General features: G+C 50.3%; 1 protein-coding gene across 4 annotated transcripts; it reads left to right on the forward strand.

Moving 5' to 3' along the window:
* Window positions 1-455: 455 nt before the first annotated feature.
* On the forward strand, window positions 456-22,821 carry ACTG2 (actin gamma 2, smooth muscle). Of its 4 annotated transcripts, none has more exons than XM_090051665.1 (9): window positions 456-633; window positions 14,207-14,365; window positions 15,952-16,080; window positions 18,055-18,165; window positions 19,089-19,173; window positions 19,725-19,886; window positions 20,483-20,674; window positions 21,522-21,703; window positions 22,565-22,821. In XM_090051665.1, exons 2-9 carry the CDS (start codon window positions 14,240-14,242, stop codon window positions 22,706-22,708), a joined length of 1,131 nt encoding a protein of 376 aa, XP_089907791.1. In that variant the 5' UTR covers window positions 456-633; window positions 14,207-14,239; the 3' UTR covers window positions 22,709-22,821. The 4 variants fall into 4 exon arrangements, with proteins under 4 accessions (XP_089907791.1, XP_089907789.1, XP_089907792.1 ...); XM_090051663.1 differs by lacking the exon at window positions 456-633 and adding an exon at window positions 10,272-10,354; XM_090051666.1 differs by lacking the exon at window positions 456-633 and adding an exon at window positions 10,443-10,461.
* Window positions 22,822-23,429: the final 608 nt, after the last annotated feature.

The following is a 23,429-nucleotide window of genomic DNA, read 5'->3' on the forward strand; positions in this document are numbered from 1 at the left end:
CGCCTTGAACATGTTGCTTCACTTATCGGTGTCTCCTGCTTTCTGCGTTGCATTTGCTTTGGGGCAGGGATTGCGACTTGCTGCATGCCAGGGAAGCTCCCATCTCTGCAGGAACCTCTGGGTGTTACTATAGCACAACAGTGATGCTCTTGGATTTGATTTCAGTGGTGCAATCCCAGCCAGACTCCTGAGGATCAACCTAGATGTGTGCATTCAGGACGATACTGGGAGGAGATCCCCCTTAGCATCTCAAAATGGAGCTGGTGGTATTTAAAGAGCTGGGGCCTTAATTTGCAGCTCAGCTAACCCTTAATCGATTGAGAACAGGCTGGTGCCAGACCTAGGACAGGTCTGGCCACAAGGGGCTGCCTTGTCTGCACCGTTTCTGTAATTCAAGGAGGCTTGAGGGTTGCTGCTGTGGAGGGTGAGCAGGACCAGGCAAAGGGTGGTGTCCTAGGTGGGAGACGGCTGCCCTGGCAATACGCAGGTGGCACGAAGGAGCTGCTACGTGTCTGGAGACTTCTTTCCTCCCCAAAGCTCCAGAGCGGCTACAAATCAGACGGACGTTTTCCTTGCTGAATGCACCAGAGATCTGCGACTCGGCCAGCAACTGCGTGATACTTCAGGCTCCCGGTTTGTATGATCTTGGTCCCACTGGGAGCATCAGGTTAATACTAGGCCTTTCCTGTCTTGTGCTTCCTGCTCAAATCAAGGATCAGCTGCTCTTTGAACACTGGGTGAGGACTTGGGCTGGCGTCTGGGCTCAGGTTCCAGCTCGGTGTCCACACCAGGTCCCTGGTGCTTGTTGGGAGAGGTACACTGCCCCTTGCAAGCCACGGGCTCCCTATGGCTGTTGTTGGACCTGCTGTGGGGAGTCTTGAGAGGTTGTGGATGAGCGGGCCTCTCCATAGACCCGGACTTTAATTGTCGCTCCTTAGCCCCCATCTGCAAGTGCTGCCCCTGCTCTGCCTTCACTGTAGCCTGGCAGCTCTCCATAGCTGGGGCTGTCCCTCCTCCAGTGCACGTGTAGCTCTTGGCATGGTATGGCTCTTGTCTCGTTGGCATCTTTCTGGAGCTGCTGTAAGGAGACTGGACCTCACTTCTGACCTGTTGGACTCCCTGGCGGAGGGAGGCGCGGGGGTGAGGCCCAGCTGCCCCAGATCAAGTCTCTCTTGTTCCGTAATCAAAGTAGTTGTGGTCTTGCTCTCCAAGGGAGAGGCTGCCTTTGGAGGATGAAGCCCTCCCTGCCTGGCTGAGGATGGTGCTAGGGTGCATCTAGTTAGTATCTCATGGGGGCCTGACGTGACTCCAGCTGAAATCTGCTCTGGGCCTCGGGCTGTCCTGGCTGACCCAGACAAGCAGCTACCAAGCAAAATGGCTGGTTCCGGTGTTGCTTTTCCTAAGAAAAGCCTCCACAGAGCCAATAGTCCAGGGACTTGCTGAAGAGCCCAGCCCATCCCTTCTAGTCACTTTACGAGGGCTGGATTTGGGTTTCCCCCTCCTGTGAAACTCCTCCTTGCCCAGCAGCTCCCCCAGTGATGCCACCTGCCCAGAGACCCTTCAGGGTCTGAAGGTGGCACTAGATGGCATTGAGCTCCCGAGGGAGGAAATCTGCCTGCTGCTTTTGGTGCCCGAGTGTCTGTCCCTACCTCTGGAGTGCAGCTGCTTTGCCTGGAGATCGCCCGTGATCCAAGCTGCAGGGCTGGGAGTCCGGGGCACGGGCAGACCCCACCACACTCCCGCCAGCTGCCAGCACAGACCCTCCACCCTCCGATTCAGAGCAGCCTCCAGCCATCTTGGGCATGTGCACAGCTGCTGCATCCTGTTTTGGGAAAGGATTTTTTTTTTTTCAGTCATGTCATATAATGGCAACCCTCTGCCTCGCTAACCTCATGCTTGGAAGCCATTCAAGTAAACCTGGCAGCAGGGCCTGGGATGCTGGCCTCACACAAGCCTTTCATTAAAGGAGGGGACTCGGCGTAGCAGGGGCTGGGTGGACGGGGTGAGCCTTTGGCTTTCAGGGCAGTTTCCCCAGGAGCTGGGTTTGTGCAAAGCCTTTTTGGCTCATACAGGAGGGGACTAGTTCGTGTTTCTCTTTCACTTGGCGGTGATGGAGAAGAGCATCTGAGAGCGCTCGGGAAGGGCAGAGAGAGCCACTTCTCCCTCCACCAGAGGCCGGAGCAGATCAGCTCCTGGTTTCCACGGGCTAGTTCAGGTCTCCTCTCCGCTCTGGGAGTGTGGGAGAGGTCCAGCAGCTGCAACCTTGGTGCGGGGGGAGCAGAAGCCAGGACTCCTGGGTCTTGGAGGGTAGCAGTGCCTGGGAGTGCGCTGCAGCAGGAGGCGTGGGAGTGAGGTCTCCTGGGTTCTGGTTCTGCTGATGCCCCTGGGTAAATCAGTGCCCATCGCCCTGTGTGCTAGGTGCTTTAGACCAAAGCGGGCACAGCCGAACAGCATGGCCCCCAGCCCCACTCAAGTCCCTGTTCCTCCCCCTTGAGGATGCTGCAGGGCAGAAGAGAAGGGCACAGCCTCCACTGTAAGCAAGGTGTCTTCTCTGCCCCTTGCCCTGCAGAGTTCCCCAGAGGTGCCCCACCTGGGGGCACAGCCCCATTGCGCATGGCCCTATACATGGGTGGGGCCTCTGTCTCAATGACCTTGAAAGCTGCCTGGAAAAGACAGTCTGTGATGAGAGGAAGCACCTTGAACCCTGTCCCACTCAGTATAACAGGTGTGATCGCTGCCAAGAGCAGAGCTGCAAACACATGGGTTTTTGGTGATGAATCCTGAGATGTCCAAAAGAGGAGTCAGAAGTAGCAGCTGTCGCACCTTGGCTCAAATCCTGAGTGGTATTTGGGGGCCTTTGCACTTTCCAGGTAGATTTTAGACCCTTTGGGGTATTGAGTCAGGTTCTTCTGAGCAGGCTAGGGGCTGGTTGTGACATCTGTTCTCATGAGCAGGACTTGAGCCTGAAGTCTTGACCTCAGCCTAGCCAAAAAGCCTGCTCCTATTGACCAGGGTTGTATCCTGGGTGTTCCCACTGCCTGGATCGCTAATGAGTCCAAGCAAAGAGTCTTTTCTCATGGCCCTGGCTGGTGTTTTCCCCCACCATCGCTCTCTGAAAGTGCAGCAGGCTGTGGTACCCAGACGGCTCTCCCCTCCCAGTCTGATCCTCACTGAGGATTGTGTGTCCGCATTGTGCAACAGGCCTGTTTCCCTTAAAAAGGCAGCCGGGAGTTTCTCAGCCTCTGGTTGGATCTCCTGTGGGACTGGGGAAAGCAGCAGCTCTTCATTATGAGCCTGCCAAGAGCTCCTCTGGGGACTGCGGCTGCATGGAGTAGCCATGTCCTTGCAAGGCAAGGAGAGGGGCAGAAAGGGGTTGCAAGCAGGTAACAGCAGCATGCTGTGCCATGCAAACAGGCCTGTCGGGAGTGGAGCAGGTGGGTGGAAACTGAACTGGCTGGAGTTAACCTGTTGTAGGGAGCTACCTGCTGCTTTCTCTCAAAGACACTCTCCAAGTGCTTTGCAAAGGGCATTCAGCAGCCTAATTCCCATTTTACAAACCAGGATGGTGAGGCCCAGAGAAGCAAAGGTTATCCAGCAAGACAGTTCTTGAATCCCCACCCAGTGTCTCGTCTGCTTCCCCTCTCACCGCAAAGAAGCTGGTTCAGCCTCTGGCTTGTGGCTTCCTGAGGACCATCCAGCTTTTAGAGTATTGTGTGCTGGTCACTAGTTCAGCCAGTGCCCTGATGGTGCACTGCTTCTCAGTTCACTCCCAGTTCCCTGGCACTGTTGTGCCCTGCAGCTGCTGTGATTTTAAAAACCTCCGGTGGCCTGCAAATAGCTTTTCTTCTGGCAGCTGAACTGCAGCCTGTTTTGAAAATTAATAGCAGGTGTCTTCATTTATACAGCCAATGCTAGTGGGCCCAACTGGCATCGCCTCCTGGGTGCCTGGCTTCTGTGTCATGCTCAGACTGATGGCCAGGCTGGGGGTGGATGGATATAAGTGTTCGTCCCCTTGTCCAGCCTGAAAGAAACCTAGGGGGAGTTTCTGCCTCCCCTGGCAGCCTGAGTTACCTGCTGGGATCCTGTAGGACATTTGCATGCAACCAACTCCCTGCTGTTGCCAGAGATTCAGGTATTGCTAGCTTTTGCCCCTTCCCAGTCTCTGCCAGTGGCACACAGTTCAATTTGGCCTAGTTGCAGCCATGGGTATATCAGATGTCAGGGGGAATTTAACAGGGGTTCAACCAGATTTGGTCCTGGGGCAGTGAAGGTTCAAAATCCACCAGGCCAACAGGGTTGCAGTGTAGGGGCTTCATGGCCCTGGACAGGGGAAGAGTCCCAGCTCCCCCATGGGATATTCAGGGCTTGTGTTTAGGTCTGGAAGCTTGCGTGATGCCAGGGTTACAAGTTGCAGCATCCACGTTGGTGGCTATTCAAAGCTATTCTGAACACGGCCCTGTTCCCTCATCTTCCTCTCCCAGTCAGCCTCTGGAAATGGTTGGGCCCATTCAGAGGCCAACATGTATGCCATGCAGGCTGGCTGCCCTGTTAGCCCTGTCCATCCTGCTCCTTGCAAGAGGCCATGAAAACAAGGTGCTATTGCCAGGCATTCACAATTAGTGCAGTGGGGTGGGACTGTCCCGTTAGGGTCGGGTTCCAGGACTGACTGCTCCAGGAAGGGACCAGATATGATTTATCTCAGTCCTTGTTCAGTTTTTTCTTTGGGCGCTCAGGGTGGCTCTACAGCCCTGTAGCTCTCTTGGGAATCAGTTCCACTGAACCAACCTCTGCCATAAAGTTCTGCTCAGGAGCCATCTCAGCTTCCCTCAGTGCAATGACATCTGTGACTACCTATCCTGTCCCCTGTGGGTGCTAAGACCTGTCAATCCCCATCTCCTGTCTACCAACTCTTTTCGTGTTTCACCATGGTCATCAGATCACTCCTCCCATCTTCTCTAGGCCAATTAATCCAAGTTTTTCTGGCCTGGTCTCACACATCAGGCTTCCTGGACTGCCGATCCATTTTGTTGCTTTCTATTTTACCATCTTCCCCTGGCATCATGAGTGCAACAGCCATCCTTGCACACTTGTAGGAAATCTCTCCACATTGCAGCATGAAATTAACTTCCTGATAAATAGTGTGTTTAGTGTTTGGGAATGTGCACAGGGTCATCTGGGTCATTACAGTTCTGGCAGGTCTGCCTGGGAGCTTCCTAGCTAGAGCAGCGAGAGAACTAGGATCATGCTTTAAGCTACTACTATATTCTGATGGAGCCTATCCCTCTAATTTTTAGCAGTATGGTGCTCATGACACGTAGCTGAACTACCCTCATTGCATGCAGGGTGGGCTGCAGGATTTATTAGCCAGCTCAGACCAACCCACTGTTAGAAGGAGACATGAGTGTCACTCCTTCTAAGTTTGGAGTCGGTTTTGAAGGTTGGGTATAGCATACGGGTAGGAGGCGTTGTGTCTGGTAACACACTGCTAATAGAAAGGGATAGGCTCATGTCTTCCTTATAAATCTATCTTAGGAAAGTCGATTTGTGGATGGGAAGAAAGATGAGCAGACTGTACAGCTCAAGTAACGTGGGAGCCAATCTTTCCCACCACGGAGGATGTTAACATGGCTTCTTGGTGCATGTGGCCCAGAGCAACTGTCAAGCCCCATCTGAGTGCTGTCATTGGGATGTGGGCTGGATGAGCTGAATCTGTTAACAGTGCCAGTGAATGACTCTTTGCACTTACACTTGCCTCTGATTATGACAACCTAGGCTTCTTAGCAGCATCTGCTGGAAACTTGCTGCTAGGTGGCTCCTAAGTTATGAGTATTGTCTGAATACATGGTAAGGGAAAGTGATCTGATGAAGTGAGCTTCAGCTCATGAAAGTTTGGGACTCTCACTCGCTCTCTCAATTTAGATGCACAGATCTAAGATCTGTGGACTTGGCTCTATTTTGGTTAGTCTATAATGTGCAAATCTCCCCTGCTTTTCTAGGGGAAAATGTTCCAGGAGAAACTGGACAAGAGCTATTGGTCTTTTCAAGTGTTGCTGCCAACAGGGATTGTGACTGTGCTTGTGTTATCATAGCATCTCGAAAACTATAGATCAAGGACCCACTGTGCTAACATAGACCAAAGAGAGTGCTGGCCCCAGGCGATGGATGTCCTCGCTATAACACAAGCAATGTCAGGTTGCAAGTGCAAAGTAATGCCAGGGAAGTGTTAGTGCCATAATGATCAGCTGCTGAAGCATATGTGCAGCTGCAACTGCTGTGAGGTTTTTGGTAGGCACCACAGTGAGGGGGAATTTCAAGGAGGGCAACACAGTTGCTTGGGGGATTGTGTAACAAGTGGGCATCCTGGGGCTAGTCTAAACATTGGCCTGCCCACTTGTCTTTGGGCAAACCACTCTCCTGCCACACTTTGATGTTATAAGTTTATATGATGTTACCCAGGTGGGCGGCTGCCCATTTACCTGCCTGATGCTAAGGGCATAATCCACGACTCCTGCCTACCCTTATTGTGGCCTATGTTTCACAAATGTTTCTCCCTCCAGTGGCTCACACTGGGACCTGAGGCCTCCTGGAGCAAGGTCTATGCAACCTCAGACCTCCACCACAGAGGATGCCCCGCCGCCTGATGTGGGCCCTGCCTCGGTGTTCACAGTAAGCCTGGGCTCCCCCCTGCCTTGATCTAACCCACCAGGGATGTGGGGTTGGGGTTGGAAAGCGTCCTGTACTTGCCTTTCGTCAGGGAGGTAACTGGCTTGGCATTTCTGGGGAGTTACCCTGCCTCAGGTAACTCCACCAGGCCACCCCTCCCTGGGAGGGTGCACTTTTCTGTCATGCCCAGGACCATAGGGTTTCCTCCTTCGCCATAACCCCAGGTCTTACCACCACAGTTGTTCCTTGAGCAGCAGCTCAGCCCAATGTTGTCTCTTCAGCTGCTAGCTGCAAGCTGCTGCTGGCTTTGCAGTTCAGGGCCCAACACTTAGGGTACAGCTGGGCCCTGCTCCCAATCAGGCATCCCTGCCTAATTGGCACTGCAGTCGGCTGTGAGTTGTCCTGCTGCTGCCTCCCAGGCCCCTGCAGATTGCTACAGAAAGGTCCGCCCATAAGCAAGAGAAGAGAGTACAAAGGGGTTTGGACCTTGGCTGATGGGAGCTGGGGGCCAACCTCAGTGCTGGAAAAAAGTGGCTGGCTAGGGTGGGTATGGACCATGAGGGGCCTTGTCAGCCCAGCTTGTGTTGGAGGCACCAGCCAGGGAGTGGAGGCTGGTGGAGTGTGGGAGCCTGGTAGAAGTCATAGAGAAACTGGGCTGGAAGGGGCTGCCAGAGGTTATCTAGTCCAGCCTCCTGCCTGAGGCTGGGTTATGCCTATCCAAACCATCCTATGCAAATAGTCTGCTAGGAAAATGCTCTTTCCAGCAGCGTGCTGGGGCAAGAAAGCATTTGCAAAGGGCAGAGGAAAGGCTATTGTTGTCACACAGGCCTGGATCTGTGCTTCGGCTCTGTGAGCGAGTAGGAAAGGCCATGCCTTACACATGAAATGCAGCAGGGATGTGGACCCCTAGCTGAGGGGTTACAACCAGGATAACAGTGCTACTAAGATTGCCTGACACAGCCCATGAAAAGGCTGCATCTGCACTTAAATATTTGCTGGTTTAATTATGGCAAGAAAGCTGTACAGGCAAACTCCCCATTTGCTGTGGACTACAGGGGTTATTTATTTGCCATCCTGTGTAGTGGAGGGTATGGTCCTCTACCTGGGATCTTTTGAGCATATTTTACATAGGCAAGACATGGGCTGCTGTGGTCCCCCTGCATTACTGATGGCAGGTTTGGGTGTGATGTGTTGTGTTGTTTCAGGGTTGACAGTAATTTTACTAAGAGGATTTGTCTGGGATAGTATAGATAGGGCTGATCCAGTCTCAGACTAAATGACCCTGGGAGCTCCCTTCCAGCCCCGCTTCTCTATGATTGTGAGACGGCTTGTACTGTCCAAACAGCCCTTTCACTTGAAGTTGCACAAGTGCCAGTAAAAGGCCCTTTTTTGCCAGCATAACTGTATCTAGGCTATTGCTGCTAAAGTGAATCAGCTAGAAGCACAGGGAATGGGATGCAAGTGGCAGTATGTAGACTGGGCATCTTACAAATTGATATAACTTTACTAGATTTAACCTGCTTGAGCTGGGATGTTCCATGATGTGTGTCTATCTCAGACTAAGGATTTTGGGGGCTTGAAATGGGTTTTTGTTTCAGGACCGTGTCTGTTGCTACAAAAATCCTCCCCGTTAGCCAGGTTATGAGGCATTCACACATGTTGTGCAGTAGTGACATCTTAGCTTTGCAGCTCAAACCTCTTCCTCAGAGTTCATCCTCGCTGAATGTGCTTTATCCGCTGGCTCTGAACTGAGAGCAGATCACGCACATGCCATCTCTGTAGCGTGCCCAAGTATGCTGCACCTCTGGGCTGTGACTTTTTCCATGTAGCTCAGTTCTGGGTGGGGTCAGGTGGCAGAACAGAGAGCAGAAGCCAATGGCACGTACCCCCGGGTGCTTGAGCAGTATACAGGAGGAAGAGATCTGACCCAAATGCAGGGGGAAGGAGCGTTGCATTGGGGGAGAGTGAAAGAAGCACATTGTGCCTGGACGTTTAGCAAGACTAGAACGGGTGGAAAAAATGCTATGACCCACAGTAGGTCCATTTGCCCCATGAGTGAGACAAGGGACCTGTGGAGAAAACTGCATCATCAAACAGTGATGGACTGAGTTAGATCGGATCCTTGCATTCAGGGGCTGCATTGATCCTTGGCCACATCATATTTTTCAGTCCTTGCTTCTGCAAACTCAAGGTTCTTAAAATATGTTTCCTTTTTTTTGCAGCATATACTGACCTCCAATTAGTCTCTGCTGGAAATGCACCAGCTCCAGGAAGGAAACCAGCCACGTGCGGCACCTGTTTCTTTTTCAAGGGAAGTTGCAAAGGGTTAGGTCTTGCAAACCCCTTGGGGCAGCGGTCTGTTCCCCAAGCATCCGTTTGGCGCACGCATTTCTAGCCCTGTGCAGTGATAACATTTCCTTGCTCTTTGCCTGCACACGCTGCTCCACTGTGCTCGGGGCTCTAAGTGATTGCCCCACTGCATTGCGGAGGTGGAATTAGGATGGCTCAGGGGCTCGGAGGATCCACTTTGAGTGGCAGGAGGGATATTTTTGTTGTGCAAAAGGTCTGTTAGCCGTAGGACCGGATCCCCAATCCTCAGTGAATGATGCAAGATGTGTGCTCAGCTGGTTACTGTCCTGGTGACCTTACTGGGTGTAATCCAGCTTCTGCTGTGGTCACTGCCAGCCAGAGGCAGATTGGGCCTATTTGTGTACCCAAAAGAGCTGCCAAGCAGAGAATCAGGTGCCATTCTGCTGCTATAAACCTGGATCCACTTCCCTGGCCTCATGGGTGTGAATCTGGGGGAGGAGGGTCCAGGAGCTGGAAGCAGAGGTGGACAGGAAGGATTGCAGCCTGGTTAGCAAGAAAGATGCTATGGGCCAAATCCAGCTCGGTGGCACCAACACCAATCCCAAGGAGAGAATCTGAAGGCAGCAGCATTTTCCTGGGCTTGTGTGTGGCCCAGGGGCCAAATTCAGTTTTGAGTTACCCCAGGGTAGAGACTCCATCCTGCTGCGAGCTGAATAAGGCAGGTGGGGCCTCAGTTTGTTCAGTGAGGATTCAGTCTAGGATGAGGGTTGAAGTCATCCCCTCTGGAACTACTCTGTTATACCAGAGAGGGCAGGATGTGGCTCTCGCCCCTCATTTAAATCACCAAGTACGGTGCGTACCTGGGCCGGAGGGAAGCTACATACCAGTCATTTTTTTTCAATGAAACCCCCTCCATTTTCCTCGCGTGCCATCTCCACTCTGAACTGCGCTGAACAACACCCGCCCGCGGGGCAGCGGAGGTCCTGATGCCATTCTTGGTAGCTTTCTCTCCCCAGGAGTCGTAGGTGCCTTCACTTCCTTTTCAAATGCAGCTTATAAGGACTTGTGTCTTACTTGTTTATCCAAATGGAGCATAAAAGGAGTAGACTCGCCAGTGGGGTGTTGCCTCCTGAGTTATCCCTGCACGCATTTTTTTTTCCCCTTGCAATAATTAACTGTTCTGGGTTCTGCAGTCAGTCCCAAGGTCAATATAATGAAATAAAACACCTTATATGGCCATATGGCGAACACAGCATCAGTTAGCCTTTTTAGGGTCTCCGTTTAGAAAGGATCCGCCTCTGAGGTTTCACAGTCTCACTGGTATTTATACCAAAGGCACATCAGGGCTCGGTCCCAGAGGAAAGGAACTCTTGTACGTTTGGTGAGTACTACAGCCCATCTGTCCTGTCCCGGCACGGCTGAGTTCTGGAAGGAGAATACCATCTAGGGGCAACGCAGGAGTCCTGCAGCAATCCTGTTGGATCAGTTGTGGGTTTGTTTGTGTTTTTCCAGTCCAGTTGCTGTCAAGTCATAGGCTTGGGCTTCACCTGTGAATTTAAATTGCTCCCAGCGTATGCCTGACGGAGAGGTGGCTGGCTATAGGCCAGGAAGAGGGAGCTGGATGTGCTCTGTGCTCCGTCTAAGCTCTGGGATGCAGGAGGCTGCTTCCCTCTGCCTGGCAAGCGCTGGGATTTCATGACAATGCTCAAAGCCATCGGGTTTGGGTTCACTTAATGTTTGCTCACGTTGTTGTTGCCCTGGTTTGGCAATGCGGATACTGGTCTGATGCGTCCGCATGCATGTGACTTGAACAGACAGATTAAAAGCCATTGTTACTGTGCCTAATCCTGCCAGGTGCTGACTGCCCTTCACTACACTGACTTCCCTGAGGGTAAATGAAATTGTTGATGAGCAGGCGTGGGGCTGAGAGCGCGTAGCAGATGAAAGCATGCGTGGGTGGGGGTGAAACAGGGGGAATAAACTCTCAGCTGGGGGAAAGGCATGTTTTTCATCTGACAGACATGGGCCGTTGGAAACGGTGGTTTCTTATTAGACACTTAACTGCTGTTACTAACATACCTTCTTCTCCCTGCAAACTGGCACAGATACAGCTTGGGATCAAGCTGTGCTCCTGGGAGTTGTTTTTTTTCCTGCTCCCCTCCTCTGGGGTGGATTTGATTGTAGGAGCAGCATTTTGTTTGCCGATGGAAAGGGAAACAGGAGTGGCCTTGCTGCAACCAAGAGCTGGGAAGATTATTTCCATTTTTGGGAAAGGCCCTGATGTAGCCTGGTGTTTATGTTTGCTCTGGCCCCGGCATGATTGCCTCACAGTCTGATTCATGCTTTGCTGAGCTGGGAGCATTGGGCTGGAGGAAATGGGAGGACAGGGATGGGCAGGAGTTTTTCAGACAGCTGATAACTACCTTCGTGCTGTGCAGTCTCCAGAGTCAGATCCTGCATCTTCCGGAGGGATTTAGTAGCTTGTAAGGAGGTTTAAGGCACAGAAAGGAGCCTCAGAAATCCGGGTGCAGTTCTGATCTAAGTGCCATCAAAGCCAATGGGATGGATCTAGATTATCACTAACAGACGTGAGATGAGGAACCATCTGTTTCTGGCATGCTTGGGTAGGTCTTCATGCTGAGGCTGTCCAGGCAGGGATAGTGTGGGGGAGACGGCAGCAAGCAGAGGCTTTGAGAACCAGGGGGATGAGACTTGACAATGGTTTTACTGCTGCTCTGGAGCCCCCGGGGCATTTATGGAGAGCAGCAAGGTTAAAAAGAGGACAAGAGACCAGATGCAGCTACAGTTGACAGCCCCAGGATGTGAATGGGGCCAGATTCTGAGGTACATGCCACTGGAGTCAATCTAGGGAGTAACAAAGGCTAGGGCACAAGGGCCTGAGCCTGGCTGCCTACCCCCAAATTAGTTTGTTGGTAACTTAAATCCTTTGTGCCTTGCATAGAGCAAGTCTCATACAGGAGCAGGCAGGCACAATCCACTAGCAGCCCCGTGGATTTCCTTCCACCTTCTCTCGTTCTGCTGCAGTGACTTTTCGGGGTACAATATCTGGCTTATTCCAGGGTGTTGGACCCCTCTATCCTGGCCCCGCCCAGAGCAAACTGTCCCTGATTTTTATTGGGAGCTTGGCTTAAGTAAGAATTGCAGTACTATTAGTCTTTTTTTTTTCTTTAAGCTTTTGTTTTACTCAGGCAAATAAAGAAACAAAATTCCAGCACTGGAGTATTACACAGGAATTGCATGTGGTTGGAGTTATTCCATACTTACAAAGGAAATAATAATACATTGTGATGCTTAGACCTTTATCATCTTCAGAGTCTGGAACAGACTCCCCCCAGAAGTGGTGCCAGCACCAACTTTGGATGCATTTTTAAGAAACACTTGGATGCGACCTTGCTGGGGTGATATGACCCCAGCTGACTTCCTGCCCCTTGGGCAGGGGGCTGGACCTCATGATCTTGTGAGGTCCCTTCCAGCCTTAACATCCATGAAATCTCTGCTGTTGATATAAGGTTTATGTATGTTAACATTGGAACAATTTGGCTAGAGACACTGGCTTGGGGGCTGGTAAATATGGTTTATTATTACTTATTAGTTGTTGTTGTTGTTGTTATTATTACCAAGTTCTGTGTGTTGGATTTGTGGAGCCTGGAGTCCATACTGGTCTGCTAATGGGGATGAAGAGCGATTTTGCTTTTGTAGGTTCAACAGCAAAGCGTCAGGAACCGTGGCTGGAGCTCGTCTGACTTTGATTCACAGGGTGTTACGGTCATAAGGGGCTGTTTGAGCATCTTATCTGTATGACACGGGCTTGAGAATGGCATTCAGCCTGTATAACTTAGCTAATGAAGCCCTCAAAAAGCTTCAGGGGGGGCATATCCCTGCTGACATTTCATTTGAGTTGCTCCCTGGGGCTGCTACTGGGCTTGCAAGGGCAGATCTCTGCTGATGCGAATGGATAGAGGTCCAGCAAAGCTAATCCTGTTTCCTCAAACTCAGGGTCAGGTCCAGAGCTTTCCCCAGTCATAGATTTCTTCCCCTGGGGGCTACTCGCCACCCTACCCGCTTTGTGACAAGCCATGACACTGACTGTCCTGTATGCCTGGCACTAACCAGACACATCTTCATTGAAGTCACTCCTAACCTGCAACACCTATTTGCCAACTGGGTGCTGGCCGGAGCATCAGGAGACTTTAGCCTGCTATCTCCACTCTCCCCACTGGCCAAAGTAGAAGCCAGCTTCCTCAAAACAATCAGCCAGTGTACAGAGATCTAGATTCATGCTGTGATGCAGCTCTCCTGACTTCAGCCTATTCATCCTGATGTTGCAGCAGCCTAAGTGAGAGCCCAGATCTTACTTTTTGTTGAGCCTGGAGAGTTTTCTCCATCGTGTGTGGTGTTGTGCCTCTGGCCAGGTGTCCTCCTTCCAAACTAGAAGGCCGTGTTACATCAGTTAGCAGAGGAGGGTCCTGTCTGCATCCTGGGCTCATCACAAAAGATGCTGATGCCTGATAGTGTTGTTCTTCAAAGGAGTTATAGTAGCAGGAGACTGCTAGCACTGGTTAGCAAGCTGTGAGGAAGTGTCGGATGGGGCAGGGACTTCATTATGAAGGAGAGTGTCTGCTGCAGATGCCTTTCCAAATGAGGTGCTGTAGCCCAGGCTCATTTGATGGACATGATACTGGAATTGCTGGCCCATCTGATAAAGGAGGTCAGGATACATGATTGTAACGGCTCCTTCTGGCCTTCAAAAATCTGTAACATCCAGGGTTTAGCAGTATAGTGCAAGGCTGAGACTTTGCCAGGTAGATCTAACCAACATGCTGCCTTTGGCTCTTCCAACTTATGAAGAGCAAAGGGCATAGCATGGCACAGGGGCACAAAAGCATGGGGTGCAGTGGAAAGCCACCTGGGTAAGGATTTGGGGTTGGAGAGGTGGCCACCAGAAGCTGTGTGTGACTAGGGATAACACGGGGCTTTTACATGCACGGGGCCCAGTTCTGCAGATGACAGTAGTGCTCCTGGCATCAGCAGAGCTGCTGGATTTGGGGCAATAGAGGTTTTGTTTCTGTGCAGCGCTGTGCTGGGTCTAGGTTTTGCCCTGCCCTGCAGCTCTGCCCTGGCCTCTCTGCAGTTGACAGGCAGGGTTTAATCTGGTACCTGAGTGCTTGGAGCAGCCTGGGTTCCTAATATTTTTCTGCTTCACCTCCTCCAGGTGCTTTGACTCCCACCATCTCCCAGCACCATCATGTGTGAAGAGGAGACAACTGCTTTGGTCTGTGACAATGGCTCCGGGCTGTGCAAGGCTGGCTTTGCCGGCGATGACGCCCCACGCGCTGTCTTCCCATCCATTGTGGGCCGCCCACGGCACCAGGTGAGTATGAGGCATCTCCTGGGGTACTTCCAGGATGGTCAGTGCATGTGCTGGGCTTGAGAAGGTCTTGGTGAAATAGCAAGGGCAGGCTGAACTGACCTGTGGACTGCTCACAATCCTTAGCTTCTCCAGCCCTTTGCCTCATGGTTCACCAATGAGACAGGCACTAGATTCCTGACTTACCTGAGCCTGGGTTCGGAGGCTGATTTGGGACTCCCCTTCTTGAACCTGAACGCACCAGTGTCTGCTTATCATGGTGTCTGGCAAAGGCCTTTCTGTGGTCTTACAGCATTTGCTGAAGCTGGACTTGGCGTTACCGGTTCCAGGGCCCAAGGGTTGGGTTAAACTGGAATTGCACTGAATTGGACTTGAGTCACAGCTCCTAAATCTTCCCTGGGCTAGAGCAGGGGAGTTTTCAGTGGTTGAAGTGGAGACTGCAAACCAGGGTGGATCTAGGGGCATGGCACAGCTCTGCTGAGTGCCGTGGATTTCAGGAGGTAGAACTGAGACGACTGTCCCATCTCGTGGTCATCGCCAGGCTCTGCCAGCCTGCTGCAGGGTGATCTGCCTTGGCTACAGCCTGGAGGTAGGGTCTTACAGTCCAGAAGGGGTAAGACTGCAAGTGCCTTCCTAAAACAGTTATGTCCTGGGTTTAGAAGGGCATTTTCATCCAGCAGTAGAGATGGAGCAACTGCCTCTGCCTCTTAAAGCTTATCTGCACAGTAATAGTATTTGGTGCTTACTGTCCTCAAATGCTGCACAGGCATTTGACTAATTAGTTCACAAAGCTCTTGGAAAGTGTCTCTCTCTTACTGTCCCCATTTTACAGGCAAGGGATAGATATAAAATGATGTACACAGAGCTACACGGGAAGCAGTTGGCCAAGAGCCTGTGCTCACAGGAGTGTTGCTATTAGACTCTGGGGGGTGGGTTTGAGTTCAATAATGTCGGAGATGGGATTAGGATTAGTCAATTCCCAATGGCCGGTCCCATAGTTAGTCTGCTCAGTGGTGTGGCCTTGGACATCTGTCCCCATGAAAGGTTTTAAATGTGCCTTTTTACAGGGGCAGAAGGCATGAAGGTGGCAGGAGATGGCTGTTTTTTAGGGTCAAATATATCCCTGGTGTTAATCTGCTGCTATATTGGCCCATGCAAGTTACCTCTTAGGTTTGATGCTGATCTGGATCATGATAGTGTAAATCCAGAGCAGTTCACATTTGCCCTGACAATGGGCCCAATTCTGATGGCACTTTGCCTCTTGGTGCATCTCCACTAGTGTGAGATCCAAGGCTAAGCTGCCCTTTGTGCTGGCAATGAGGTGCTCTGATTTCAAGCAGGAATGAACTCTGCAGAGGCAAATCATGGCATGATAGTGCCTTAATTTTTATATAGTCCCACTGGAGTGGAGCACAGTTTAGGCCAGATCACCTGAGCCAATGAGGATAACATCAGGATAAATCAGCGAGAGGTGTGTGGATTGACAGGTGTCCAAGCTAACAGGTGGTTTAATTATTTTTTTTTCTCTGCCCCCTCCCCACTGAAAACCTGTCTCTGAAGGGCTGATTTATCTCTTTCGTGTTTTATAGGGTGTGATGGTGGGTATGGGCCAAAAAGACAGCTATGTGGGAGACGAGGCTCAAAGCAAGAGAGGAATCCTTACTCTCAAGTACCCCATCGAACATGGAATCATCACCAACTGGGATGACATGGAGAAGGTAGGATTGGCAGCTCTTGTTGCTCATTGGGCCCAGCTGGTATGATGACCCTGTCTCTGTTGGGTCTGATCTGTTGTCCTTATTTGGTTTTAATAGCCTTGTACCTTCAGGGAGTGGAAGAGAGGGACGAACAAGTGGGTCATGGATAAGTGATTTTGTTTTTATCCATGGATAAAACACTAGCAAGCATATGTTACAGAGGCCTTTCTGTGCCCAGCTGAGAGAGTATGAGTCCCTTATAGATCCACCTAATGCAACTTGACTATTTAATACAGTCCATAATAGCTCATGGTTTTAGCTTTATGTATGGGGGAGATCCTTGGTTCAGTCCTGCTAGTCCCCTCTTCATTAAACCCCAATATATATTATATATCAGCCTTAGCCAATGCAGGTTTGGTCTCTTCAAAGTCAGTTTATGGAGATGCTGCAGTGACAGAAACTCTAGAATATCACTTTCAGGGCTTTGTCCAATTCTTTTTTAATGTCCCATCAATGCAACTTTCACTTCTCCCTGAATGATTGTTTCCAGCCTCCCTGAACTTACCGAAGAAGGGTTTCCCAGTATGCAGCCAGTATTTCTCTGTTGTTAATGGCCCCCTATATCTCCTAGTGTTACCCCTCCCAGGCACCCTGATCAGCCTTTCTTGTCCCTTGTGGCTTGCCCATTTTGTAGGCAGTCACGTAAGAACATAAGAACTGCCATTTCTTGGGTCAGATGCTAGGTCTGCCTTGCCTGGTCTCCTGTCACACAGCGGCAGAGCACAGATGCTGAAAGGGGTAGTGAGCTGGTTTGGCCAGGGATTTTTCCTCTGTTGCCTCTCACTTGCAGCCTCCACGCTCCAGGAAGTTCTGATTCAGGAGCCATGCCCCTCACTTCCATGCTCAATAGCTACTGATGCCACTTTCCTCCCAAGAATTTGTCCAGTCCTTCCCTTTTTGAATATAGCTAAACTGTCAACTTCCACCACATCTGGTGGCAATGAATAGCACCCCTGAATTCCACGCTGGGTGAAAAAAAAATTGCCTTGTGTTGATGTTGAGCTTCCTACGTTTCATTCTGTGACCCCCAGTTTTTTACTGGGGAGGATATTCAATAATAAATCCCTACTGACTTTCTCTCCACTATTTAGTATTTTGTAAACCCTTATGTTCTTCCTCAAGTGTCTTTTTCTTTCTAAACTGAATAGGCTTGGCCTCTTTAGTCTCTCCTCATCCGGAGGCCCCTCCCTACCATTGATGATCGTTGTTATCCTTCTCTAGACCTTCTCTAGTTTTCCTAGTTTCTTTTTGCAGTGTGGGGACGAGAACTGTATTCAAAGTGTGGATGCCCCATGGATTTATAATACAATACGTTCATTATAATCACAGTACTTTCCATTTTGTTTGCAATTTGCTTTTTAATCATCCCTAACATTGTTTGCCTTTTGGTGGCTGCTGAGGATTGAGCTGATGGTTTTTAGCTAACTGTTCACAATGACTCCCAGATCTGTCCTGTATTGTAACAGCTAATGTAGTGCCCATTGCATTCCTGTCTCTCCCACTGTAGCCCCAAAGTTGCATTTCAGCCTAGCTTCACAGGCTCTGTTTGTCCTGATCTTTCCCTCTAAATCAAACCCTTTACTCTAAGATGCATTGAAGTGATGGACAAATTCAAAATCTGTGTGCCGTTTTACTCTGTCCCCCTGTGTTCCAGCTATGTCTTAATTTTGGGGCAAAAGTATTAATTGCAGCTCAGGCCTGTTTCTACTTCATGGCTTTGTCCTCATTGTGGCTTTGTCTCATTTCCAGCTACCATCATGGCTGTGTGGTTATGGGAAGGTTGCTGATTGCACTTGTGTTGTGATCTCCTACTTGAAACCTTGGTTTTAGGCACCAGTGTAGGCTGTCCCTTAGCCCATCTACACAAATGGTTTGCACTAAACTGCTCCTCTAGCACTGAGCCTGAGCTTGCTTGTTTTCTCTCATCCAACCTAGATCTGGCACCACTCCTTCTACAACGAGCTACGAGTTGCTCCTGAGGAACACCCCACCCTTCTCACAGAGGCACCCCTGAACCCCAAAGCAAACCGTGAGAAGATGACCCAGGTAAAGCCTCTATGTCCCAAAAGGTGGCCTACACCTATGTCCTGTTAGAGCAGGGGTGGGCAGTTATTTGGGGCAGAGGGCCGCTTACTGAGTTTTGGCAAGCCATCAAGGGCTGCATGACAGGCAGTCCAGGGAAGATAAATATTACTTTTCTAAATTTTTTAGGGGCCCCGTGGGCTGGATAGAATGGCCTGGTGGGCTGCATCTAGCCCCCAGGCCACATTTTGCCCACCCCTGTGTTTGAGACTGTCCCACAGTTTTACTGGTGGAACAAGATTATCACGGGGCTGGAAATGCAAAATGGGAATAGTGACAGGAGATGCTTACTTTTTCTGGGGCCACAGAAAAATCCTTAGTGCCCTGAGCTCTGAGGAACCAGATCCAGAGTCACTGTGCTCCATTTTAGCTGTCCAGTATCCAGTTGTGCTGGTGCCATGGGTTCAAAAAATGGATCACATTGGAGTAGGTGGTGAACATCACCTTGAGCCTTTGTTGGAGAGGTATGGCTAAATCACAGGAGGAGCTAGTCCCTCTGTAGAAAAAGATATCCTTAGACCTTACTCCAAGATGTGTGTGTATGGGGCGGGGGGGCATAACCACGTGAAAACAAGGAGGTCTATTTGCCTTGACAATGTAGCTCTATGTAATGTGAGCAACATGTGCAGATGTTCTGCTTTGCAGGAGCCTTCCCTGGCTACCCAGCTTAGTCCAACCCTAGTTCATGGGGCATAGGACTCCATCCTGACATTCAGGCCTGCAATGTTGGGGCCATCAGCACAGTGTGGAACCCAAGTAACTTCCCCAGTTGTTTCTTCCACAGCTGGCACATCTGGCTTGTCAGCCTTCTTGTACATAAATGCAGTGCTTGCATTTCACAAGCCATAACATGCTGACACAGGCTTTTGAATTCCAATTCTTGGCAGATCATGTTTGAAACCTTCAATGTCCCTGCTATGTACGTTGCCATCCAAGCAGTGTTGTCTCTCTATGCCTCTGGCCGTACTACTGGTGAGTGCTTCTCCCTTCTTTTTATGCAGGGGATGGCTTAGGGCATAGTGACTCTCAGCTTAATTTTGCAAGAGCCAGGAACCCACAGCTCAAATTCATGGGGAGCTGTATCTTCTTAAGACTATCTAAATCTACTAGTGGACTGGCATGCTTGCTGGTCTCAGTTGCACACCATGCATTACAGAGTGAAAGCAGTTTATGCCTGTTTCTACCTATATGAGGCACATGTGCTACCATAATACCAGAGCACCTCAGCCTCTTCCACCCCTTGGAGAAGGGTGGTGCTATTATCCCCATGCAGATAGAGAGCTGAGGCAAAAAAAGAATTGGCCTCAGTTGTATTTGGAGTCTCTGTTGGAGCAGGACTGGAACGAAGATTTCCCTCATCCTATGCAAGTGCCCTAAACTCTAGACCATCCTCTTCCTATACAAAGCTCAGTGTGTTGTGATCTTATGTGGAAAAGAGCATGTTTCTCTTTGCACACAGATGGTAAGACCAACTCTGCCAGCAGACCTGTCTATGAATTGCATCTTTTTTCCCTTGTCTTCAGGTATCGTTCTGGATTCTGGCGATGGTGTCACTCACAACGTGCCTATCTATGAAGGGTACGCTCTGCCCCACGCCATCATGCGTCTTGACCTGGCTGGTCGTGACCTGACAGACTACCTCATGAAGATCCTCACTGAGAGAGGCTATTCTTTTGTCACCACTGGTATTATCACTAGTTCTTACGCTCCGTGTGGTCTTGGTTTAGGAACCCATGGGAGACAGGCTCCTGGGACATTGTAAAGAGAAGATCTTAGCGTCTGGAAGGGCTGGGGCAGTTCCTGATCACGTAGCCAACACATGGGGACAGGGTGGGGTTGATCTCTGGTCAGATTGGTAGAGACACTAGAGGTTCTTCTGCCTTCCTCTATAGCACAGAGCATGGTTCATTTCCCAAGATCATCTGGGCATATCTTACTCAACAAATGTTCTGCCAGTGTGGGGTCTTGAAGCAGTCATAGCCCCTTTGTTTCCCTTGCTCTCTTCATGGAGTATATACTGTAATGTTTAAAGCCTTTGGTGTTTTGTACTGAAGATCCTACTTTTAAGATTTGATTAATGTCGGTCCCACTTGCCATGTGGCAAGCCTTGTGATGACAGTCCAGGCTAAATCACAGCCGGCTAGTTGAAAGGCTTCTCTCCTGGTTGATGTTCCCCATCTGTGGCCCCTGGGCAGAGATGGGGGTGGCAAAGTTCACCATGGGAAGACATGTGGGTGGTATGTGAGTGGCAAGTTCATCAGCTTGCTCCTGTCTCCTACAGCTGAACGAGAAATTGTGCGTGACATCAAGGAGAAGCTCTGCTATGTGGCCCTAGACTTTGAGAACGAGATGGCCACAGCTGCTTCCTCCTCCTCCCTGGAGAAGAGCTACGAGCTGCCTGATGGGCAGGTGATCACCATTGGCAACGAACGTTTCCGTTGCCCCGAAACCCTCTTCCAGCCCTCTTTCATTGGTGAGAGCCCAAACCTCCCCACCCCTTTTCACTTGTATGTGGTGGACAGACCCACACTGGACCTCTCAGCTCTTGGTCCAGGTTGGAGGGTGTTGGCATCTGGGATTTGGTTCAGGCCTTCTAAATGTCTGAACTGATTCTTGTGGTGCTCTTTGCACCACTCTAACTCCTGGGACAGGAAACTTGGGAAGACAAGAGTAGCTACCTTTTTCCCCATGCCTTCCTCTTGTTCTCCTCATGTTTCAAAATGGGACTGATGGGTAAACATTTCAGTCGTGTAGTACAGTGCAATTCAATGTTTTGTTTTCTTTTGTTAATGAGAATTAGAGGATGAGGAGGGCTGGAGTCTGCTCCCGGCATGGATGCAAGATAATTGTCATTGAACACTCTAAAAAAAACCCAGAGCTTAACTGCTAGACTTCAGTTGCAACATTTTTGCTTGGTGTTGCAGGATGTAGCTGTAGATGTACATTTGCAGTACAGTAGCTCTTTTGAGCACGAGTTGCACTCCAGGATCTGGGCACCGGACAAATGCACAGCAAAGACAGTCTCAAAGAACTCACAGTCCATGTCAATTGAGTTTGCTGGTTGGATTTATATAATGCACCAGGTCTCATAGTATCTATATGTGGGCCGCCATAAACAGTCTACCCCACCATTCAGTTCTGTGCAGATGAATATTATGCAGGATGCAGAGGAAGTAGATTTGTTTCAGCACCAGTTTCTCTCGCAACTAGTAGAGATGCTCCCGTGGACATGGGTGGGAGTTGGATCCATCTTTAGAGGTGCCAGTGAACCATTGTCAGAGTGTCACAGCACTGACCATGTGCCGTTTTCATGCCCACAGGCATGGAGTCTGCTGGAATTCATGAGACCACCTACAACTCCATCATGAAGTGTGACATCGACATCCGCAAGGACCTGTATGCCAACAACGTCCTTTCCGGGGGCACCACCATGTACCCTGGGATTGCGGACAGGATGCAGAAGGAAATCACAGCGTTGGCCCCCAGTACAATGAAGATTAAAGTATGTCTGGGTCCTTGGCTTGCTATTGAATGGGCTGGGCCTCTCTCTCCTACCACACACAGATATGTGGGGCTACCATCTCTAACATGATCCTGCAGTTAGTTTAGAAACCCTTTAGAAGTCCATTTATACCAGCTGGATTAAATCAAAATATCCATGTAGGTCCTTACATTTCACCTTGTCTACTGTTAATTTCACTAACTGAGCATGGTCTGCTGCCATGGCGGATCCTCTTTCAGTTGCAAAGGAAGGGCTGACACTGCAAATCTTTCTCACATACCTTCCCCCTGTGTATTGTACATGGCTGCAAGCTGCTTAGTTTGGTTCAAACGTTTCCAACTCCATTAACCTTCTTGTTAAGACATCGGGGTAGATCTTCTGAAGCAAATATAGGACTTTGAAGGGTCTTGCTTATTGTTTGCATTGTAGCTGCATCTATGAGTCCTGGTCATGGGATCCCAGTGTGCTAGGTGTTGTACAAACACAGAACAAAAAGACAGCCCTGCCCCAAACAGCTTGTGTTCCTAAACCTCACAGGCATGTCTGAAACTCTCCCCTGTAGCTTATAAGGATTAGGAGCCAGTGGATGTTGATTCCAGCCACTGTATCCAAGAACAACGGCTTGTTTGTTGCATGGGGTGCATTCCTGTGTGGTGCTGAGCATCGTAGAGCCTGATTTGAAGTAGATGGAAAAGCCCATATCCCAGTTATTGGGAATTGAGGGTGTTTAGCATGTTGTATGGTCCAACCTGTCTGATCCTGCTTGCCTTGCCATCCGTGCTGTGCTCCGTATCTGCGGTGGAGGCCTGCAGCCTCCTTTCACCTTGTAACCAGAGACTTTGTGTGCTTTTTTTCTGACAGATCATTGCTCCCCCTGAGCGCAAGTACTCTGTCTGGATTGGCGGCTCCATCCTGGCCTCCCTCTCCACCTTCCAGCAGATGTGGATCAGCAAACCGGAATACGATGAGGCCGGCCCCTCCATTGTCCACAGGAAGTGCTTCTAAGAACCTGGTGCTTGCCCTTTGGGACCCCCGGGCACTTCCCTTGGCTCCTTTTTCTCCTTTGGCAAACTCTTTCTAACCCTTCAAAATGCATTAAAACCTTTTCTCAAGCCTTCCCTGCGTGTTATGCTTTGTTCCCTGCCTCACCTGTAAGTCAGGACATGGGCAGTGCTTGTGGGAGAAGAGCTGAGCTCAAGGGATAGGACAGAGATAGGAGCCAACACTCCTGACTTGGGCAAGTGACCTGCTTGCTTGGCCATCCCACTGTAGATGCCCCATTTGTTATGGTAATAAGCCTTTCGACATCCACCCCTAACTACTGCACAGACCTCTTGAGGCAAGGTTTCCAAAAGTGCCCCATAATGTTTGCATTGGTGTGTGCCATCCAAAGCACTCATTTCCATAGGTAGATGCAGTCTGTTCATGTAGGGGTGATGCTTGGGCACAAAAAGATGAGTGTTGAGCTGCTTGGTGAGGAGGGAGGTTGTTTCCATGGCAAAGCTGCATGGACTGGGGGCTGGCGGGGCATCTCAGGAGCTCCCCTGAGGCTGGTGTTTCTCCTCCTGAAGGGAGCAGGGTGTACCATGGAAGGGCAATGGGGACCAGTCCAGTGGGCCTGAAGAATGGGGAGGGGCAGAAGCTATGTGAATCCATCCCTGAGCTGTCCTCATTTGGCAAAGCTGCCATTTCTTCAGCATGAGGAGAAGAGGGGAGAATTGGTACA

This window comes from Crocodylus siamensis, chromosome 6, assembly GCF_052110815.1.
Source record: "Crocodylus siamensis isolate JL-2025a chromosome 6, ASM5211081v1, whole genome shotgun sequence".
Taxonomy (NCBI): Eukaryota; Metazoa; Chordata; order Crocodylia; family Crocodylidae; genus Crocodylus; species Crocodylus siamensis.

What these genes read in the sequence shown, in the direction of transcription:
- ACTG2 (XM_090051665.1), top strand. Translation starts at nt 14,240, where the DNA reads ATGTGTGAAGAGGAGACAACTGCTTTGGTCTGTGACAATGGCTCCGGG. An exon ending in ACTGGGATGACATGGAGAAG is followed by an intron (nt 16,081 to 18,054) that starts GTAGGATTGGCA and finishes CATCCAACCTAG; the next exon opens with ATCTGGCACCACTCCTTCTA. An exon ending in CTATTCTTTTGTCACCACTG is followed by an intron (nt 19,887 to 20,482) that starts GTATTATCACTA and finishes TGTCTCCTACAG; the next exon opens with CTGAACGAGAAATTGTGCGT.